This window comes from Esox lucius, chromosome 3 (assembly GCF_011004845.1).
Source record: "Esox lucius isolate fEsoLuc1 chromosome 3, fEsoLuc1.pri, whole genome shotgun sequence".
Taxonomy (NCBI): domain Eukaryota; kingdom Metazoa; phylum Chordata; class Actinopteri; order Esociformes; family Esocidae; genus Esox; species Esox lucius.
The window spans coordinates 27,288,154-27,311,691 of NC_047571.1; the positions used below are offsets into that span (position 1 = coordinate 27,288,154).

At 43.6% G+C, this 23,538-nt stretch overlaps 1 protein-coding gene across 8 annotated transcripts in view; it reads right to left on the reverse strand.

Moving 5' to 3' along the window:
- Positions 1 to 22,929, reverse strand: part of kcnn1a (potassium intermediate/small conductance calcium-activated channel, subfamily N, member 1a) — a 55,204-nt gene extending 32,275 nt beyond the window's left edge. For all 8 annotated transcript variants that reach the window (XM_013132024.4, XM_013132023.4, XM_034291441.1 and 5 more), the window contains exon 1: positions 21,692 to 22,929. In XM_013132024.4, the coding sequence (XP_012987478.1) occupies positions 21,692 to 22,861 (1,170 nt within the window). In that variant the 5' untranslated portion in view covers positions 22,862 to 22,929. The remainder of the gene's footprint in view (positions 1 to 21,691) is intronic.
- Between the last annotated feature and the right edge of the window lie 609 nt (positions 22,930 to 23,538).

Genomic DNA, 23,538 nt, shown 5'->3' on the forward strand with positions numbered 1-23,538 from the left:
AAATCCAAAATGAGCCAATATTTGGCATGACATTACAAAATGACTCACTTTCAACATTTGATATTTTATCTATATTCTATTGTGAATTAAATATTAGTTTATGAGATTTGTAAATTATTCCATTCCTTTTTTACTCACAATTTGTACAGTGTCCCAACTTTTTTGGAATTGGGTTTGTAGGAACGTCTGCCAGCAAGAACTTTATCTACCGCTTTGCAACTCTCACCTGACCATTGCATTTCTTTGCCAGGGTCGCCTACTAACAGTTTCTTTGGTCTGGGATAAAAAAAAAATAGACAAGTTGAATGAATAGACAGCCGTGAAAACGACATGCAGGGTCAGACTAACCCTTGAGAGATGACTGGTGTGACAGCTTGTCAAAGAACTCTCCACACACTGACCAGTATTTCCAGCAACCAGGAGCACTCCTCACACTGAGTGAGCAGATAAACAAACAAGGAATGTAGGTTGGTAGCACAGGCAACAAGCAATGTCATTTGAATAAACATACTACAACATGCACTTCTGTAATACTTGCAGTGAAAATAAAAAGTCATGTCTAATGTAAGGGGGCCCTAAAATATTTTCATGGAGGCAAACAGGTTGAGAACCACTGGTTTAGATCACAGTGAGGCTCCCAACCATATCTGAGTACTAACCCCTAAAACCTGGATGCGGCTGGTCAATTGCACCACCCTTTGTTGGAGCCCCTGGGACTATCCACAATTAGGACTTAAACTCTAATCTTGCAATGACGCCGCAAATGTTATCGTGGCGCACAATACTAATATCCATGGCTGATTTACACACATTAACATACCATATCACAGCAAAAAAAATATATGACACGCAGACTTATCAGAGACTGTTCCACAGTTCCCTACAAAATGTTATCAAGGGGTAAAATAAAACAAGAAATGGGCCCAACATTGGATTGTGAGATTGACTGTGGTACTGATGTCTAAGACAGGGTGCGGGTGCCATAAGACAAGGTGAGATCACCTTTTTAAATGTTTTAAATTCTCGTATCACTTATAAACCAGACCAGGCCTAATGTAATAATGTCCACTTCAAACCAGACCCGGGCTCTATGTAATAATGCCCATCTGAAACCATTCCAGCTCTTTGCCATGCAGTGTGCTCTCTCCCATTTGCCAACCTAGACAAATAGTGCAGACCAATGCTTCCTCTGGAAAATATTCTTGCTATGGTCTGATTGTTGTTGAGCTTGGGGGGGGGGGGGGGGGGGGGGGTGAAAGAATAAAGTAATATTCCTACCGGTTCAGCTCCTTGATGGGGGGGCGTAGAGGGAGGGGCACATGCAAGTAGCTAGATTCCTACCTGTTTGCTCCATCTCTTATTTCCTTATTTACATAACACTATTGTCAGTCTTTCATCAGAATAGCAGAACTTACTTAACACTATATTGTGCCTGCTCCCCCTTTCTCTTTTGCTTTTTCAACGTAAGAAAGAAAAATCGAAAATTACTACTAACTAGCTTGGTAAAATACTACTGTTAGCTAGTAAAATGTACCTGGCCTCTCATTGTTTCTCAATTTAACTGGGGATACAATTGTGGCAGCAATATATCGCCACATCTAAACCGGGTGAGAATAATTTGTGTTTTAACTGAAAAGTTAGCTCATTAATGTAGTCAGGCAAACAAACGGCTGGTACCTTCGACGTGTTCCTATGGTGATCTCCTTCCTTCAGCGGAGGAGTAAACGGCAAAATAATGTTTTGCGCACCGCGCGAACAAAAGTATTTTCTCGCGCTGTGCTCACAGGTGGAAAGACTGTCGTTTCGAACGCGGTGAGGACGTCTATTCTTCTTACAGTTTGTCTGCGTAGAGCGTACGGCTATTACTATGACAGTGCAATCTGTGTTCCTCAAATCGCATGCAGAAAAAAAGCACAACAAAGCTAAATACACTTAAAATGTTGTACCCTGACAAATTATTTGGCCAACAAAATGTTTTGATTATTGTTTTTTTCTTGACGTGGCGGTAAAGATCTTGCCACGGTAAAATGAACGCAACGGAATCACTTGTGCAGGCTAAATGACACACTATTATTATAAAGGGGACTAGTGAAAATAGCCCTGATGGTGCACTATTTTTCCCCGAAATCCCAAATGGCCCTGGTCCAAAGTAACACTATATAAGGCATGGGAGAACACTGGTACACGCGCACACGGTGCTCAATGAGGACCACAACAGTCTGGTTGCCCTTGTCCACTGATTCTCCTTCAAGAGGAGACACGGGACGGCTGCCTGTCCCGGCGAACACTTCAATTTCATTCTGAACCGCACACAGCATTCAGCCCATATGAAATGGAGCCTCCTGATCAAATTGAAAAGCCACAGTGCAGAACAGTTTAAATGAAGCGCTGCAACACTGGCTATCTCCTCCACTAACTCGCTCTCCCTCCCACCCTCCCTCCCTCTCCGCTTCCCTCCCTCGTTACTCTCTCCATCCAGCCGGCTCCAATCCAATAGAATATCCTCCATGTTTTGGACCCGATGGAGCTGCTGCGCCGCAGTAGTTTTAAATGCCCACACAAAGCCCTGAAATTGAAATAGTGCATTGCACAGCCAACCGGCGTGTTTGTCCGTACGTGCTGTGTGTTTGTCCGTAGGCACTATGTGTTTGTCCGTACGAGCGGTCTGTTTGTCCATACGAGCTCTGAGTGTTTTTTCTGACGCGCAGTGTGTTTGTCCGTACGAGCTGTGTGTGTTTGTCCCTACCGCTGTGTGTTTGTCTGTACGTGCTGTGTGTTTGAGTGTTTGAGCGCGACTGCCTGTGATCACACAAGCATGCATGAACCAGAATAATATGTGTATTCTGAGATGTGGCCAGTGTGTGGAGGGAAAACTGAGGGAGGGGGGTGGGGTCGTAAATAAAGAGAGGACAGACCCCTGGGGATCTCCTCAGCTGGCCCCTGTTGAGATGGAGAGCTGTAGACTATAGCTGCTGATTTGTCACGTTGCACAGACGCTGTCATGTTTCTATGACAGGCCCATAGGCACCGGGGCCAGACCACCCAGAGCGCCAGCCCCGGGTCTCAGTGTGTCTGCCCAGTAGAGATGGACCACCACCTATTCAAACCATATGAAACAAAAACCATATGTTTAAAAAAAAAAAGTGAGGTTATCTGTGCCGGCATTTCAATCGATAGTCAATATTCACACATTCTGACCTCAAGCCACAAGGCACAGTGTTGAGCACCATTGTCGTCAGCCCTGGTGAATTGTCCATATACCACAAACCTTGAGATGACGTGTTTCTATTCCAAACTGTTACACACGCAATTAGAGCATGCTTTACACAGAAGCCAAGGGCGTATGAGTGAGTTTCATGATGGGGGGGCACATTTAAAATGTTTCCAAAATGTTGTTATTATTGTGAGGGGGATCAATTGATTGGCTTCTGTCCCCCCTGACCCCCAGCTCCTACTTCCTGGCAGATTCTCTCATCAACGCAGGTTTCTGCTAATCAGCATTCAGGGACATTTATACTGAATCCTGCTAAGAGAGTACAATTCTTAGTAAAACCATGCCTCTGGTACACAGGTACTGGTGCATCATGGGTTACATTCCGGGCCCAATGCTATTTCAGTACACTCCGCTATCGCTTTTCTCTATCCATAAGAAGCACAAAATCCACAAAAATGTATAAATAAAAGAAAAAGGAAAAAAGTGAGTGTAATGCTACTGTATGTACAACAGTCATTGTGCATTTCCCAGAAGAAAAGAGAACACAAGGGGAGTTTCCTCAGTGGAATCAGTTTGGCTTGTCCTTTGAGCCAGCCTGTGCTTACAATGACGGCAGTTTGATAACTGGCACAATTACAGGCTTTCTGAAGTGGCATTATCATCGTCTCTTTCCCCTTGGAGAAGGAAATGTGAATTATGGCTAAAACAAGACAAAGAGCCCACGAGTCGACAAGGGGGGTATATTGCCTGTGTTGACTGGTCATCGCTGGGGCCTAATAATGTTCAGCGGCGCCACTATTGTACACTAATTAGAACATGCAAGGTGTCCTTACAAAGAGGAGACACTGTACAGAGAGTCAAAATAAGAGTGTGATTAGAGTGTTCTAACTACGGATTCGTCACTCTCTCGGGGGAACCACGTATACAGTTAGACCTCATTAGCAGCATGGTTTACTCTTTCAGGGCTGGAAAACTCAGATAATGAATTGGAATTCAGTTCTTGGTTTTTTGAAAATTGTGCGTTGTTCTATTAGGTGTTCTCATGAACAGCAGAGCCTAGACATAAATTTTTCTGTATTTGATATTTAACTTGACACCCGAAATGTGTTCAGCACTTAAGATAACAATGCAATTTTATGCATAGTAATATATACAGTATATTAAATATAATATATAGGCTACTATATAAAAACATACAGCTGCAGCCCAAAATATTGCATTGTTAGCATTGTAATGAAATCATGGAACTGTAGTGAACTGCCGAGGAAATGCAGTTGACTTTCTCAGCCCGAACCCGACATGGCCTGACAGCCGGGTCCGACAATGAGTCGGCTGGGCCAGGCCAGGCCAGGCTTGCAACACAGTGATAAAAAAAAAAAAATACAACAATATTTATTTTAAAACAACAACCAGGAGGGCATGCAGTCAGAGAAGCCAGAATTCCCACCAATATCCCTGTGGAGTTGAAGAGCTGTTATTCAGTCACAGAAATGTTCACTTTGCAAAGTTTCCTTGCTCTATTTCATGTGACACTTGTGTGCTGCAAGAAATAAAACTAGTTTTATGTGCAACATTTACTAAACCTTGTCTTTATTTTATTATGATAAACATTTTGGTACACATGCCATTTAGCAGGGTTGTGCAATCTGGTGACACAAAGAAAATAAGCATGTAAAGTCCCCATTGACTGACCCCAACATACTCATGTTTGTCACAGGCTAAGTGAAATGATACGGTGAATCTACAGTTAGGTATCTACAGTTAGGAAATATTTGGACGGTAACACAATTTTAATAAGTTTGGCTCTGTACGCCACCGCAGTGGATTTGAAATGAAACAACCGAGCTGCTGTTGAAGTGCAGACTTTCAGCTTTAATTCAAGGGGTTGGACAAAAATATTGTAAGAAATATTATGGGGAACATGTATGGGGAAATATACAATATTTCCCCATACACTCCAGAATTAATCCGGCTGCTTCTGTCTTCTGTCACATCATCAGTAAACACTAGTGACCTAGTGCCATTGGAAGCCATGCATGCCCATGCCATCACACTGCCTCCACCATGTTTTACAGATGAAGTGGTATGCTTCGGATCATGAGCCGTTCCAAGCCTTCTCCATACTTTTAAATTCCCATAATTCTGGTACAGGTTGATCTTAGTCTCATCTGTACAAAGAATGCTGTTCTAAAACTGGGCTGGTTTTTTCGGATGTTTTTTGGCAAAATCTGACCTGTCTATTCTTGAGGCTTTTGAATGGTGTGCACCTTGTGATGAACCCTCTGTATTTGCTATCGTGAAGTCTTCTCTTTATGGTAGACTTGGATAATGATATGCCTACCTCCTGGAGAGTGTTCTTCACTTGGCTGGATGTTTTGAAGGGTTGTTTCTTTCCCATGGAAAGGATCCTACGATCATCCACCACTGTTGTCTTCCATGGACATCCAGGCCTTTTTATGTTGCAGAGCTCAACCGTGTGTTCTTTTTTTCTCAGAATGTACCAAACTGTTGATTTGGCCACTCTTAATGTTCCTGTAATTTCTCTGATGGATTTATTTTTTTGCAGCCTAAGTATGGCCTGTTTCACTTGCATAGAGAGCTCCTTTGACCACATGTTGAGTGTTCACGGCAACAGCTTCCAAATGCGAATGCAACACTTGGAATCAACTCCAGAACTTTTACCTGCTTAACTGATGAAGAAATAACAAAGGAATAGCCCAGACCTATCCATGAAACCTCTTTCGAGTCAATTGTTCAATTACTTTTGGTCCCTTGAAAAAGAGGGGGCTACATATTAAAGAGCTGTAATTCCTAAACTCTTCCTCCAATTTGGATGTGAATATCCTCAGATTTAAGCTGAGAGACTGCACTTTAAGATCATATCCATCATTTAACTGTAACTTAAATATATTTTGGTAAACAGCCAAAATAACAAAACCTGTGTCAGTGTCCAATTATTTCCTGAACTAACTGTATGTCGCTCTGCGCTTACAGTCAAAGCTAATAGTCAAAGGCACCTGGCTTTTCACTTTCTAACTTGCGGACAGACGCCACTTACTAAACAATGCATCGTCCGTTCAACCTTGTCCATTTTTTAAGATACAGTTGGTATCATAAAGAAATATAGAGCACTTGGAATTAGCAGTTCATTTGGAGCTGGCCACAGTCTTGGTGCCCTCGTGGCGTGCTTGGCCAGCTTGCCGAAAAGCAGAGGATGCACAGCGGTCTGGATGTCTCTGGAGGTGATGGTAATTGCCCACTAAATATAAAGTATAACTAAGGATAATGTGCAAAATAAGGATCATTACAATTTGTACTGTTAAAATGTTCACCTGGCAGAGCCGGAAGAGGACTGGCCAACCCTCAAAGCCTGGTTCCTCTCTAGGTTTCTTCCTAAGTTTCGGCCCTTTAATGGAGTTTTTCCTAGCCACTGTGCATCTGCCATGTTGTTGCTTGCTCTTTAGGGTCTTAGCCTGGGTGTTTTGTGAAAGCACTTTTTGACAACTCCTGATGTAAATAAAGCTTTATGAAATAAATTTGATTGATTAAATTCATTATTATTATCATTATTAATTTAATGGTTATTGACCTAAGTCAAATAACAGGATAACAGTGATTAGATTGGGGGCATATTTAGCATTGTGCATGTTATATTATGTGTAACAGCATGTGCTGTCACTATGTTACAGTAGCCTATTTATATTCTTCTAGCCATTTGGGAGAGTAAAAACAACCCTAGATAAAATGTATATAATATGAACGGTCTTAACAAAATAAATTGAACAGGTTTATTACAGGACTTTTCAAAAGGAGCAGAGCACAAATTAAAAAACAGGCCAGAGACCTACACGATGTGCATGAGTTCAAATTAATAAATATTAAATTAAATATGCAACAAAATTATAAAGCACAGCATATTTAACAGTTATCAAAATGTAGTTTTCATTTATTTTAATTTCCTGGTTTCCAGGGTTGCTGTCTCATTGTGTTCAACACCAGTGTACACAGTTAACTTTTTCATTATGTACACACTGTAACAATGTAATTATCTTTCTTTTTGTAGTCAGATTTTTTTGGGGGCCGGAATTATTTATTTTTTATAACATTGGACCAGGATTGGGCTCTGGCCTCATCTCAGCGGGCATGAATTTTCAGGCCTGTTGACAACTGAAGTGGTTGCAAGAAAATACTCAACAGCATGTATCGTCTATAGCTGATTTGAGCGGTTGACAAAGCAAACGTCCTGCAGAGTGATAAAACAAAATTGGACCTGTCTGACAAATTAGATCAGCGCCATGTTTAAAGACGACCAAATGATGCATTCAAAGAGAAGAACTTCCTGCCTACAGAGAGGTTTGACAGAGCTGTGTTTCCTGTGGTATCATAAACTCAGTTGATTATAAAGGTGTTTTAGAGCACAGTGTTACTGTAGATTATGCTAGCGCACAATGTGACATGGTATGATATTGCACATTATGCTAACACACAATATCTGGATATTAATAACGTTGGCTGGTTAGCAGATTTTACATTGGTCAGAATGTATAATATAAAAAAGACATGCCGGTGTTTAAAACCCCCGACAGAAAAAGTTCTGAATTCTCTCACTAAACACTGATGTGTGTCAAATCCTGTTGTGACTCAGTACCTCTGTTCCATGTGTAAACGGGGCCAGCATTATAATGTCCTTATCGTCTCCAACAGGTTCTTCTTTGTTTTGGCTCATGTGCGCTATTGGTCCATTTCCCTCCATCGACTCCAATTACCGCTTCATTGCTTGATTGATGCTTGATTAATGTAGATAAAATCTGGATTAGGTGTAATACATGTTGAACACTCACACACACATGCTGCCTCTCCCACTGTGAGTCAGACTCAGCCTCCATACACATACGCACACACACACACACACACACACACACAAATTCAGGAAAGGGACACACATTCCTGAGCTGGCACACAGAATTGCACTTATCCTCACACAAACACATCCTTCATAACAATAAAGGCTCCTCTGCTCTCACACGTACAAACACTTCGGAAGACTTCAGACTATCCTATTATGGAAGGTTCTCCCCATGTCACAGCATAGGACTATCACGTCCTGGCAGGCTTTCGATGCCAGCAAGATCCAATGCCCTCTCTCCCTCATTTGGAGCAAGCACACCTGTTTAGGTTCGTTTGTCCCCTCACCTGTGCTCCGGATCACTGGCCCTATTTAAATTCCTTCTTCCTTCTTGTATTCTGTATATCTTTTTGTAACCTTTTTGAGTTTTAGTTTCTGTTTTGTTACGTCCTCCCTGTGCCTATATCCTGCCTCCTGCTCTCAACGTTACTGAATGACAGACCATGGTAAAGGACACAGCTGTTCAACAGAGCACTCAGGAGAGAGAGCAAGTGACTGTTCAGTGGATAGCTCCCCCTTTTTTCGGTGGCGGTGGGGGGGGTCGCTATGGCGGTGGGTGCAATGCAATGACACCCCCATAGAGGCGAGGGACCCCCACGGAGACGAGGGACCCCAACGGAGGTGGATCCAAGAGTATGAAGATGGCTCCATGGGCTTCTCGCCTTCTCCTCCTTCCATGGCTCCATGGGCTTCTCGCCTTCTCACGGGGCTGGGAGACTGTCACGTCCTGAGACACCTGTTTGTTGTTATTGTTCTCACCTGTGCTCCTGATCAATGTCCCTGTTTAAATTCCTCCTTCCCTATTGTGCCTTGTTGGTCATTGTTTGCTTTCATCTTTATGCAACGATGTTCTGTTCTGTTTTCGTCTTGGTTATTTTTATTAAAAGTCCTCCATTCTCCCTGCGCCTGTGTCCTGCCTCTTGCTCACAGCGTTACACTGACAGTCATAAATTCTATTCTGAGATTATTGCAGCAGGCAACAGCCTTTCATTGGTATAATCTGACAACTTTTTCTCACAGCACAAAATTCACGGCCTCAGAATGCAACGGCAGGGCACAACGCCAGTCCAGCCGGCGTTGGTTTTGAAGGGTGTGAGTCACTCTTAGAACGAGCCTCTACTAAATCCTGTCAGAGGCCATTTCTTTCATTCCTGAGGCAGAAACATACATTACAGGGAGAGTGCCCAGTACCACCTATAGAATGGGACGGATCAATATCACAACAAACTCAGGAAATATTGACTTGAGAAGTCGTCGGACATGTCCAGCCTTGGATTTATAACACGAGGATGACAAAACAATAGTTACAGCTTGGCCAGTGAGTAAGACCGAAACGGACAGAGGAAACCGAGCGGGAGACGCACAGTGTGTGTGTGTGTGTGTGTTGGTGTGTGTGAACTCTGCTCTGTCCTGAGATGGAAGAGTCTAATTATAGAAACTGTCCCTTTCAAAGAGCAAGGCATTAATGTGGAGTGTAGACCCAGACCCAGACCCAGACCCAGAACTCAACGGTGGCTCTCATTTGTTTCTGGAGTAAAACTTACTCCAATGACTTCACAATCACAACACATTTGTTCTGCTTTTTTCGTATTCTATATTCAAGTATCATGCATGAAAAAAAACTGTTGCAATACCTTAATAGTCCAGGGAAATCCCAGAAACCCACCGACGAAACAAGATATCTGTCCTGCAGGCCTATTCTAGGAGAAAGCCCTTACAAAATGTCACGTAACAAGACTCTGACTCCGGCAGAGCCCTTTCCCCGTAGAAACTAATTGAATTTCCTTATCTGTTTTATAACCCTCTCTTTCTGCTAAATGAAACAGGAGCAGTTTGGAATCGTGGCACATTTGTATTCACTCTACCCCCCCCCCCCCCCCCACCCCCCCCCACCCCCCAGTCCACTAACACGATGTACTATTCATTCAACCCACCGCTGTTTCGAGGTTGGGAGGCCCACATAAAATAATACAAACGGCTATCCCTGGATGCTCTATAGAGTTCTGCCCATGCGTCTGACACAATAAAAGTTCAGGGAATTCTGCACACAGCCCCCAGCTACAGTTGCCTTCTATTATGTTTTTTATTTTTTCATTTTTATTAAGTGCTGCGGTTTTTAATGCACCCAGGGTCCATTAGTGTAAATTGATCCTATTAAAAAAAAAAAAAAAAAAAAAACGATTTTTCACTTGAGAAAAGAAAAGAGGTGACTAGGGAGAAAGCGAGAGGGAGACCAAAGGGAAGGGGGCCGTTAGAAAAAGGAAGCCGGAACTGGCGATGAAAGGGTTGATTAAGAAGCTCCTGCGGTGACAAAAGGAGCCTGGAGAGAGTGCGTGACTGGGTTAAGAATCAGATGGCCATAATGGAGGTCTATGCAGCTGTATGTACCACAGAGACGCGGAGTGGAACCACACCAGGGGGCTTTTGCTAGAGACACAGCCTGGGGTTTCCGTACTCGTCTCACCGCCACTTGGTCTGGTGTCGCACTTCACAACATGGCCTCAGAGACAGCAAGGTCTACAGTCAAACTGACCACCCTCACTGACTCATTGTTCATGATGTCTGTGTTATAAATAACAGCTTGCGTCCACCGCTAAAAGTATCTAACTTCATAGCTATGTACACCGTGGTGCCAGATTGTACGCTAGTGCCTTGTGTTTGTGTGTGGCGGTGCACATTCGTCTGCACGCGCATATGTGTCCAAGACAATGACACCGTTTTAGACCATATTGCTGTTAGCATCATGACGGATTCTGCTGTAAATCCCTCCCCTTTGTGAAAACATGCCCAGAGATGCATGTTGAGGTCTGGGAACTCTTCCCAAAGAGGAAATGCATCACAGTGTCACTGTGGAAAAAAACAGATGTTTCAAAACACTGCAGGGAGCAACATATTCCACATGACCACCAATGGAAGAGTGTGTCAGGAAGACCATAATGGTAAACAGAAACTAACACAATAAACACTCATCAACTAACTCATTCACTAACTCAATAACTGACCCATTAAATAACTTACTCATTAATTAACTCACTCACTTATTAGGTAACTCATTCACTAACTAATTAACTAACTAATTAAATAATTCTGCCACTCATTAAGTCATTCACTAACTCACTCATTGACAGATTCATCTAATCCCTCGCCAACTTATCTTACTCATTCAATCACTAACTTATTCACTCACTCTTTCACTCTCTCTTCCTCCCTCCCTCCCTCACTCACTCAGCCACCCACCCACCCACCCACTCCCTCCCTCCCTCCCTCCCTCCCTCCCTCCCTCCCTCACTCACTCACTCACCCACCCACCCACCCACCCACCCACCCACCCATCCACCCACTCCCCCCCCCCTCCCTCGCTTATTCACTCACTCACTCACTCGACACCACCCCATCCACTCAATAATGAATTCCCTCATTCACTCGCTAACTCACTCTCAAATACTAGGAACACAACTATTCTCAGTTATTCTCTTACTGCATCTGTCATGGACACAGATACACACACAGACACGCATATAACTGATGAGAGGTTTCCTGAGTGGCCCAGCGAATCAGTGGAGTTTTATGATAATGATGATGATATTTTTACTCGATTGCTGAGATTGTTTTAATAAAACTAGGGTACAGTTGATCTTCATTACAACCTAATGGGCAGAGCAGTATACATTTTCAGTTATTTGTCATTGCTTTTGCAACAATGTCAACACTACGCCCATTTTCTGCAAAACAGTAAACACAACTCTGTAAAAAGAAAACTCAGTTGAATAAATCTTGTCAAACAAAATGAAAAACGTTTGGTCACAGCTGACACAATTTACTCCCTTGAATGTGAACCTCTTCTGCACATAAACAAAATCTCTTAGCACAACAGTTCAATCAGCAATCAGTCCTTTTTCATGAACAGAAGAGGTCAACTATAAGTTCCTATTTGCACGAATGGACGACACAAGGGGGCGGGCAGATGGGTACAGATGGTGGCGGAGTGGCTCAAAGAGGAATACAAAGGACTACAGTTTTAGATGAAATGTGTGCCACAATGTTTTGACCATGTTGTCAATCACTGCCCAGCGTGAGTCTGGGTAGTGGGTCCAGCCCAAAGTCATTAAATCAGCTATAGCTAGAGGTACACTGCCTCTGAAATGTTTTCACCCCCCTTGGACTTGTCAACAATGCCGGCCCATTTTTTCTTAGCCAAATTGCTCAAGTTGGACGGGGACCTTTGGTGAACAACAATTTTCACATATTCTCAATTGGACTGAAGGCCTGGTTTTGACTCAACCACTCAAGGACCTTCAGTTGTTGTTGTTGTTGTCAGTGCACAGGACCCCAGGACCCCCATCTTCAGGTCCTGTGCACTGTGAATCAAGTGTCCTTCTAGGACCTCTCTGCATCGTTCTCCATTCATCCTTGCCTCAGTCCTGGCCAGTCTCCCAGGCTTCCACCGTGTGTTGTGGTGTTGGAGTTGCTGCTAGAACCATGTTTCACAGTGGGGATGGTGTTCTCAGTTGCCATTGGCCTCTTGGTGGCCACCTTGACTAGTGCCTTTCTCTACCCAGATACTCTGTTTTTTGAGACCTTTTCTATTCCGATTCACAGTTGGGCCATATTCTCTCCAAGTCTTAATAATACTTCACTGTGCTCCAGGAGAATAGTCACTGCCTTGGAAATGTTCCTATACCCTGAATAACCTTATTCCAGGTTTGCTTTGAATGTTCCTTTGTCATCATGATGTTGTTTTTGTTAGGAACTATAGAAACTAACTGTGGGAACTCCCTGAGACTGGAATGTTTAACTTGTAATAACATGAAACACCTGAATTGTAAGACCATGGTGGACTCCGTTCCACAAAAGACAACTGGTTGCACCACAGCTCGTTCGGGTGTGTCATAATAAAAAGGTTGAACACATACGCAATCAATTATTTCCTGTTTTATATTAGTAATTCATTTAGAACCTTTAGCAGATTTTATTTTTCACTTGATGTTGATCGGTGGCAAAACCTCCTAATAATATCCATTTTGTAACACAACACAATGTGGAAAGGTCCAAGGGTGGAGAATATTTTTCAGAGGCACAGTAAGAATATTTAGAAATGAGAATAGGTGGTTAGTTACAATGCTATACCACACTATGTTTCAGTATTGCTGTACTGTATACAGGACAGTATGTGTTTATAATACAGTTTTGACATTGCTTGGTTTTTGCAGTGATTTGTTAGCTTGGTGTAATTCAATTCTATTCTCTAAATATACAGCATGATTGAATTTTGTGGGGTCTGAATACTTTCCAGTTGCACAGTAAATGGCTCATAGACCATACAATGAACGTTTTACAATGTCCAACCCCATCCCATGACCTAAAACCACTTAAGTGTTTACTTGCCTTTTATGTTGCACACTGTAATTAAATAATCAACAAATGTCACCAACATAAAACAGAGGACTAACTATGTTAAGGTATATTGATAGCTGTGGTTAGTATTTATTGAGCCATTGTAAAATAATTTAATAAAATCATGTGCTTATGTACTTATGTAAAGTATTTCTGTTTTTTTATATGAATTTACCACACAGTAAATGGTTGCACAGTAAATGGCTCATAGACCATACAATGAACGTTTTACAATGTCCATCCCCATCCCATTACCTAAAACCACTGAAAACTTAAACTTCAAAAATGCTTAAAAATTGCTAAAATTCATCATATTGCAGAATTTCTGATCCCTTCAGGTAAGATTTACCTACATCTTGTAAATGTACCTGCATCTTGGTGTATTTTAAGTGATTGTCTGTTTTTGTTGGGAAAATATTTTGTTTCCCTAAAATTATTTCTCTAAAGATGACCAATGCAGAATGTCCAGTGAAGAGCATGAAAGTCCAGAAACAAGCTTTACAGTATTTTATCTTTGTCCTTTATAAATTATGTATATGCAGAGAATAAAACTAAAATGTCAAGCTAAGAAATCAGTGCAAAGCAATTTGTAAAATTTATTTTACACATGTGTAACACGTGTACACTCTACAGTGTGGTACAGCATTCTAACTTACCTATTCATATTTACTACTGATGCCACAGTTGAGCTGCTGAAATTGGGCTGAACCTTCTTCTTAGCCTCTATTGTGGGAAGGGCCACAATTGACAACAGGGTCAATAACTGTGGAGCCAATTTCAGCTATTTAAAAATGCATTACAATGTTTACAGCATAATGTGATGTGGATCTACGTAGAGCATTCAGTTGCAATGAAGTTGTCTCTGTATGGCAATTGTCTGCTTATGTTCAGTATTGTGTCTTGTTTCATGTTTTGTGTGGACCCTAGGAAGTGTGACCATAATAGAATCCTGAGTCACAAACTGAGACTGTTGATCAAGACCAATTTATATGACGTGCAAAGAAGAACCAGGCAAACAATGACTCAAAAACTAATATGTCTTATATTAACATATTCTTTAAGTTAAGCCTTCGATGGATACATAAATAGTACAGTATGTACAATTATTTGCAGACTAAGTTCTTCACCTTTGCTTTCTATGAGTAAATAAAAATATATAATAAACAACACCGAGACTGTATTCAAACTCCAGAATCATATCATACATATTCACTGTGTATAAGCAGTTCAAATATAACACAAAGACCGGAAAACCTGCTACTATCATACGTCTCGGTGAAAACAAATGTCACACATTCATATTTGTGTTGTTTATAAGCGGTTTTCACGCATTAAAATTACTCTCTTTCAGCCGACGGCAACTTTTGTTCTACACTGAATATTTATTAATCCGCCCCAAGGGATTTTCATGAGGTTGACCGAAGCAGCGTTGTGTTTAATACGGGAGAAAATAAAGTGGTGTGTCGACTTGAGAATTTCCATTGACACGCAGACCTCAGACTGCCAGGATCTTAGCTGGGGTTAGACCGTTAAACCATGGGGTGAAACACAGTGCCTGCATATACAGGGCAGTCAGAGAACCAGAAGGAGTCTGAAAAAGGTGAAGTATTCTGAAATACCTCGTACACAAACTGCAGTCCGCTATTGTCAGACCCTGTAGGATCTAAAGCGATGGCCCTAACAGGGTAGATTAAAGGTTCAACCAAGAACCTAAAAGGGGTTCTCCTTGGCACCAAAACAAAAGGTCCCCTCAAAGGGACACCCAATAAACCTTTATAGAAGCCTTCATTCCACTGTGTCTCTACTATTTGGTCAATTCTTACACTGTATGACATACATTACAGAGAATTGCAAATTGTTATAAACTACAATGGCATTAAAATAATTTTAAAGGAACAATTTTAAACTTGCGTGGTTCTACTATATAAAGTGCTGAGCAACGTATTCTACATACACTACCATTCAAAAGATTTGGGTCACTTAGAAATGTCTGATTAAAGAAGGAAAAAACTGGCCTTCTTTAGACTAGTTGAGTATCCGGAGCATCAGCAATTGAGGCTTCAAGTTAGAACGACTACTTTGAGAAACAGACACCTCATTGGTCCTCAACTGGCAGCTTCATTAAATAGTATCCCCAAAACACCAGTCTCAACATCAACAGTGAAGAGGCGACTCAGAGGTGCTGGCCTTCTAGGCAGAATTGCAAAGAAAAAGCCGTATCGCAGACTTAACAAAAAAAATAAAAGATTAAAATGGGCAAGACACTACACAGAGGAAGATTCGAAAAAAGTGTTATGGATAGACAAAGATTGAGGTAACATTTGTGACAACATTTGTGAGACACAGTCCAAATGAAAAGATGCTGGAGGAGTGCTCGACGCCAACTGTGAAGCATGGTGGAGGCAATGTAATGGTCAGGGGGTGCTTTGGTGGTGGTAAAGTGGGACATTTGTACAGGGTACAAGGGAACTTGAAGAAGGAAGGCTATCACTTCCTTTTGCAACCCCATGCCATACCCTGTGGATGGCGCTTAATTGGATCCAAATTTCTCCTACAAAAGGACAACGACCCAAAGCACAGCTCCATGTATAAGGCTGTGTCTAAGTGACCCCAAACCTTTCAACGTTAGTGTATGTAAAGAAACAAATCACAATGATTACACTTTAATGCCAATTACTAGTCTTTCCATTCTCAATATCACGATGAATGTTCAATATGGAACTGCAGTAGCATTATTAACAATATTCCGGTTCCGGTCATCAGACACAAAATATGGGCAAGATTCACAACATAATCAGCCACAAGTATATGTATGGCCTGTAATATGTTACATGGCTGACATAACCTGGATACGATCAAACAAAAATTACCCTATCACAAACACAGAGCCACTTGCTACGCAAAGCTCCACGTGTGGACATGGTAAAAAAAGATCAAGTGAAAAACCAGCGGAAGAGATCCAACATGTATGTGACAGACAACCAGTGCTGGTTCCAGGCGTAAGCGACATAAGAGGTAGCTTAGGGCCCCCGACCACGAAGGGAGAGGGGGCGCCAAATCAAATTTTGCCTAGTGCCCCCAAAAGGCTAGAGTCAGCACTGCAGACACATGGGTGACCGCTGCGATAACATGTCGAGGAACGAAGGGCTACAGCAGCACTGCTCTGAGCTACGGAGGAAACCCCCTGCTCTTTGTATTTAACTGGACTGCACGTAATTCAATGCACCTCTCCTTGTGCAAAATCACTCGACGAAGCGCAAGAGTACCTTGTCAACTGTGCAAGTGGAGAGGACAAGAAAGCCATCTCCTATTAGAAACACTGTAGCAGCTCCACAGTGTGTTGTGTGTGAGTGTGTGCGTATGTGTTATGTCTGTGTTTTGTGTGTGTGTGTGTGTGTGTGTGTGTGCGATGTGTGTACAATGTATGTCAAACCTTGTAGGCCATTTGTTCCCTTTATTCTTTGTACGTAGGCAATGTAGAGAAGCTATACAATGTCAGGTTTTCTTCTCCATAGCAACAAACACGGAACACTAATCTATTTCAGTGTGTGAGCGTGGAGTAGCAGCAGCTATTTTTTTATAAAACACCGATATATTATTGAAGGCCTTTAGTACTCACTCCGTTCTTTACGCCGAACACACTGGAAAATGATGGTTCTCATCCAGCCTCAGTACAAGGTGATATGAGCCTTCACACAGCACAAGGCTCACTCCAAGCCGGACGTGGCCCGGTTCCACCCAGCTAATGAATGAGGGCGAGTCACTGGTGTGTGTTTACCTTCAAGGTGTTGGCCACCCTGAGCCTAAGGACAGGGAGGTAACCAGTGGAAATATTTAGGGCACGGCTGCACGCCTGACTGGGCTAAAACAAATGTTGTGCAAGGGGACTGGCGATGGCCTACAGAGAAAGTTTAAATTAACAAATAGGTTTCTTCTGGCAACAAACGGGGGGCCTTGACAATCACCACTAATCATAACAACACCGGGAATCTGTCAACAACGTAGGGTCTTGGCTCACACAATAGCAATTACCTAAGTCTAATAGCACACCCAACAGAAACGCCAGCCTGGCAGTGACAGACTACTCTGGAAAAAACATGTTTTGATGAACCTTTGTTATTTTGTGAAACAGCACCTTAAGGAAAATAATAAACGCGTAAACAAAAAGAGAAAAACAAAGCCAACCGGTGTGCCCTCAGCTGCACAGCGTCGTGCTACACGCGTACATTCACGTGAAACGGCATCAGTCCAGTGTTGGTGGCACAGTGGTGCACGGTGGTGCACGGTGGTGCACGGTGGTGCACGGTGGTGCACGGGGGTGCACGGTGGTGCACGGGGGTGCACGGTGGTGCACGGGGGTGCACGGTGGTGCACGGGGGTGCACGGTGGTGCACGGGGGTGCACGGTGGTGCACGGGGGTGCACGGTGTGTCGACCTCCAAAAGCTCACGCAGGGGCGGTTGTCACTGAGTCTCATTCCAGTGGGGCACGACCAGCACCAAAGGCTTTACAGTGACCGTTTGATAGTTTCACCCTCCGTCTCGTCATCCATCCCTCTGATGATACATGCCACCCCACAATCCCGTTAGGTACACATACATACACATACACATTCACATACATACATATACACATACATACACACACACACACACACACATACACATATACATACATATAAATATACACATATACACACACACACACATACATATACACACACATACATATACATACACATACATATACATGTACACATACATATACATATACTGTTTCTCACAAAAGTGAGTACACCCCTCACATTGATGTAAATATTTGATTATCTGTTCATGTGACAACACTGATGAAATGACACTTTGCTACAATGTAAAGTAGTGAGTGTACAGCTTGTATAACAGCTTGTGTAAATTTGCTGTCCCCTCAAAATAACACACACCGCCATTAAAGTCTAAACCGCTGGCAACAAATGTGAGTACATCCCTAAGAGAAAATGTCCAAATTGGGCCCAAAGTGTCAATATTTTGTGTGGCCACCATTATTTCCCAGCACTGCCTTAACCCTCTTGGGCATGGAGTTCACCAGAGCTTCACAGGTTGCCACTGGAGTCCTCTTCCACTCCTCCAAGACGAGATCACGGAGCTGGTGGATGTTGGAGACCTTGCGTTCCTCCACCTTCCATTTGAGGATGCCCCACAGATGCTCAATAGGGTTTAGGTCTGGAGACATGCTTGGCCAGTCCATCACCTTTACCCCCAGCTTATTTAGCAAGGCAGTGGTCGTCTTGGAGGTGTGTTTGAGGTCGTTATTATGTTGGAATACTGCCCTGCGACCCAGTCTCCGAAGGGAGGGGATCATGCTCTGCTTCAGTATGTCACAGTATATGTTGGCATTCATGGTTCCCTCAATGAACTGTAGCTTCCCAGTGCCGGCAGCAATCATGCAGCCCCAGACCATGACACTCCCACCACCATGCTTGACTGTAGGCAAGACACACTTGTCTTTGTACTCCTCACCTGGTTGCCGCCACACACGCTTGACACCATCTGAACCAAATAAGTTTATCTTGGTCTCATCAGACCACAGGACATGGTTCCAGTAATCCATGTCCTTAGTCTGCTTGTCTTCAGCAAACTGTTTGCAGGCTTTCTTGTTCATCATCTTTAGAAGAGGCTTCCTTGGGACGACACCCATGCAGACCAATATGATTCAGTGTGTGGCGTATGATCTGAGCACTGACAGGCTGACCCCACACCCCTTCATCCTCTGCACCAATGCTGGCAGCACTCATACATCTATTTTCCAAAGACAACCTCTGGATATGACGCTGAGCATGTGCATTCAACTTCTTTGGTCTACCATGGTGAGGCCTGTTCTGTGTGGAACCTGTCTTGTTTAACCGCTGTATGGTCTTGGCCACCATGTTGCAGCTCAGTTTCAGGGTCTTGGCAATCTTCTTATAGCCTAGGCCATCTTTATGTAGAGCAATAATTGTTTTTTTCAGATCCTCAGAGAGTTCTTTGCCATGAGGTGCCATGTTGAACTTCCAGTGACCAGTATGAGGGAGTGTGAGAGCGATAACACCAAATTTAACACACCTGCTCACCATTCACACCTGAGACCTTGTAAAACTAACGAGTCACATGACACAGGGGAGGGAAAATGACTAATTGGGCACAATTTGGACATTTTCACTTAAGGGTGTACTCACTTTTGTTGCCAGCGGTTTAGACATTAATGGCTGTGTGTTGAGATATTTTGAGGGGACAGCAAATTTACACTGTTATAGAAGCTGCACACTCACTCCTTTACATTGTAGAAAAGTGTAATTTGATCAGTGTTGTCACATGAAAAGATATAATCAAATATTTACAAAAATGTGAGGGGTGTACTCAACTTTGTGAGATACTGTATATAGGCTGGGGACAAGAACCGGTCTGCAGCCGGAACCAATGAGGCCCATCTACACCAGTAAGTGGCAGGAATTAAAAGTACTTACACCAGCTTCACAATGGGGCCGACGAGGTGACTCTGAAAGCACCAGTGTTACTGAGGCTGGACAACAACACGACGCTGCTATCAACCAGGAGCAGCTATTGGGTTTCCGGGTGTGTGGCAGGATACTGTAATTGTATACACTTTATCAGTCTCGCGCTGTCACAATTGTTTTGTTTAAGGGACTTCAAATGGGGGGAGCCAGCCTCATTAAGGACAAGTCAATAAGATAGAACCATGTAGCTTGAGGGAAACATGAATAGATAATTGTGCGAGTGTGTATCAGAATTCTTGAAGTAGTTTGTTCACATGTCTAATAGACTATAGAAAGGGGTTTTACTATGGACACAATGTAATGTTAATAATCCAGTGATCATTACTACTTTGGTTCTGGGAACGTTATGATGAGGCAAGGTGCCTGCAGAATATGATAATTCCCAAATGTTCCAACATGTTTTGGGTTACCAACACATTTTAGCAGATATTGATGTGGGTGTAGCTAAACGCTGGGGTACCTGTGCTTGAACGATGCAGATGGTTTAAAACACATCTAACATTAAACGGAAAGAAAGTCCACACAAGTATAAATTACACATTTATATATATTACGTATGAACAATAAACATTTGATACTGTGTGAGCATGTCTGTCCAAGCAGCAATTTTCATAAACGCTTCCATACTCCTTTATTTTTGTCCAAGTGACTGTTGTTCACAGTGTACATGGGAGAGCAGTGTGCACTGCTTATGTGTATCGCTGTGTGCATGTGTGTGTGTGCGTGTGTGTGTGTGTGTGTGTGAGAGTGTGAGAGAGTAAGTGAGTGTGTGTTCATTGATTGAGAGCGTACACGAGAGAGGGAGAATGTGTGTGCATGGAGAGTCTGTGAGTTTGAGTGTGTGCATTATCAGTGCGTGTGAATGAGTTTGACTGGGTTTTGTGTGCTAGTGTCAGTGTGAAAAGAGCTCGGTGGTGCAGACAAAGCGATGCTATACACGTTCAAGAGGGGTATTATTTGAGATGTATTATAATTTACTGTTAGTCTATTATGTCATGAATTGACTTTGGCCCAGTATATGCATCCAAACCATTCATTCGTTTGTGCATTGCAGTAAACAGCATCCACCGAATATCTGTAATATTTTGCTTAAACACAAAACGTTGTGTCATAACTGTAGCAACAGAAGCATACTGTGAAGGTGCAACAGTTATCTCTGGCTGTGAGTGAATATATTTACATTTTTCAACACGCAGAAAATGACTTGTTCCTGCAATGTGGAACAGGTGTGCGTGCGTGTTTGTATGAGTGTGTGTGTGTGTGTGTGTGTGTGTGTGAGAGAGAGAGAGAGATAGCTTACTAGAAATGAGGGGGAGAGTATGAGAAAGAGAGCTCGTTCGTGCGTGTGTGCGTGGGGGGTGTCATAGGTTACATGAGTGCTTTGAAGAAGCAGTCGCAGTTATTTAGACCCTTTCGAATGTTACCTGGGAAACAACGTGCACTAACGCAAACCGATCCATCGAACCAAATATCCCATATATAGCGCTGTTATTACACACAGAAAATCATGTGACAGGCGTGGTCATGAAATGGAAACGTTGTATTGACAATTTAATCGCTTCACAGGTTTCAAGACCATCCAAATGCCAAACCGCGACGGCGCACGAGCAAACAGAAATGTAGGCTACCTGATGATGATCGATGAGTATCCTCTCTTCTCCCTTATGCGGGCTCTCGGGCCACAGGTGATAGCTGGAGCCGTAGTTAGCGCTGCTCTTGCTGCTACTGCCGGCTGCAGACGAGTTCCCCCCGTACGGCTGCGTCGGTGGGTTTACACGGGAGTCGCGGCGCGGGCGCTGCAGCTGCTCGGCTTGGTTTGTCCTCTCCGGCTTATTGCGGTCTTGGTCACAGTGCTGCGGACGCTGGGGACATAGCCCCAGTGCGTCTTGCTGCTGCTGATGCCGTCGCAGCAGTGGTGCCTGGTTATTCCTACATAGCTCTCCTGAGCCGTTGGCGCAGTAGTTGATGGGCAAACTGCTCCCCACCAGTAGCTGTTGTTGAGCTCGCAATTGCGGGAGTTGCTGTGGCAGGTCCTGAGCACCGGACTTGAAAGCTCGCCGATTAGCCTCGATTGACTCGCATGCATTTATAGTGTGCCCTTTCTGCGAGTTCGCTCGGATTGCTTGAGGGGAGGGGTCCCTATGTTGAAGTCCGCTGTGCAGCTGCTGTTGCTGCTGTTGCTGTTGCTGCAACAACTGCTTCTGGTCTCGGTGTCCTCCTCCTCCTCCCCTGCAGCGTTCCACGATGTTCGCCCGTTGGTAATTGGCACTGCTTTGGAAATGATCCCCGCGATTAGACTCTCGCAAAAACAGCAGAGAGGACGACGTCGGCGGCAAAGATGGGGAGGGCTGCGGCGGGTGAGCGAGGGGCTGGCGCTGATGAGGAAGGCTCGCCTCCTCGGAAAAACTGCAGTGGCAGCTCTGAAAAACAGGCTGCTCCGACTGCGGCTGCGAGCCGGCTGCGGCCCAAAGGTTCTGCTGCAGGTGCTCTGGCTGCCCGGCGGGTTCACAGACCAGGTGTGAAGGTCGCTGGGCGCTGTCGTAGCTTGTCAAAGGCGGGGGTTCGCCGTGTTGCGTCTGACAGGCATGCACACCTCTCCGCGAGGGCTGGTTTAAACAAGGCAATTGGTGGTGGTTCTGGTAGTGCGAGGTGGTAGCCGAACGCTCTCTGACAGACGGAGGAGGGGGCGGCAGACTGAAAACTGGAGCGACTAGGTTTGGGTCTGGGCTGTTCGCGCTGCCTCGCTCTTCGTCGGGGATTTGGTGCTGATAGACAGCTCCCGCGTATCGATGCCGCATCCCCTTAATAGCCGCGTCTTGCTGTGGTTGCTCCTTTGCCTTGTACAGCTCCGACACCCGTTCATTGCGATCACTCCCAGCAGAATAGAGCGGACTCGTCTCATTGGTAGGTTTGACCAGGACCTGCCTTATAACGTCACCGTACGGCCAAAACACCGCCTTCGTTAGAATATTGGTAGGCTTTAGCCAAATAGGCATACAGGTTAAGTATGTATACAGCTTTAAACACATCAGTGCGCTCAATAGATGAATCTGATAGCCTAGGCGATATAACTAACAAATAGAGATGAAAGTGTTAAAACCCTTTTCTGGCTTGATCTGTGCTATTTAGCCAATAATTTATAAATGCGTCTTGACTATCGACGTTTCACTTGAGTCAAAACCATCGGGCATATCATCAGACAATCACTTTTCCTCCAGCTGAATCTGCTTTTGCGGTCTCCACTCAGCGTGTAGCTCCTCATATATCATACGAGCTATGCGCATAGGCTGCCCATTGCGAAGGTTTATAGGTCTATTACGTTGTTCTATAAACCTCTCCGTTCATCCATTCAACATAAACATGAAATGAAAGAGCTCATTGAGAAGTAGTGCAATAAATCCTATAGCGTCTAACCGGACTTAACACAACATTATATCTATTCACACCTGGTCCACGTAATTAGTCCATTAAACAA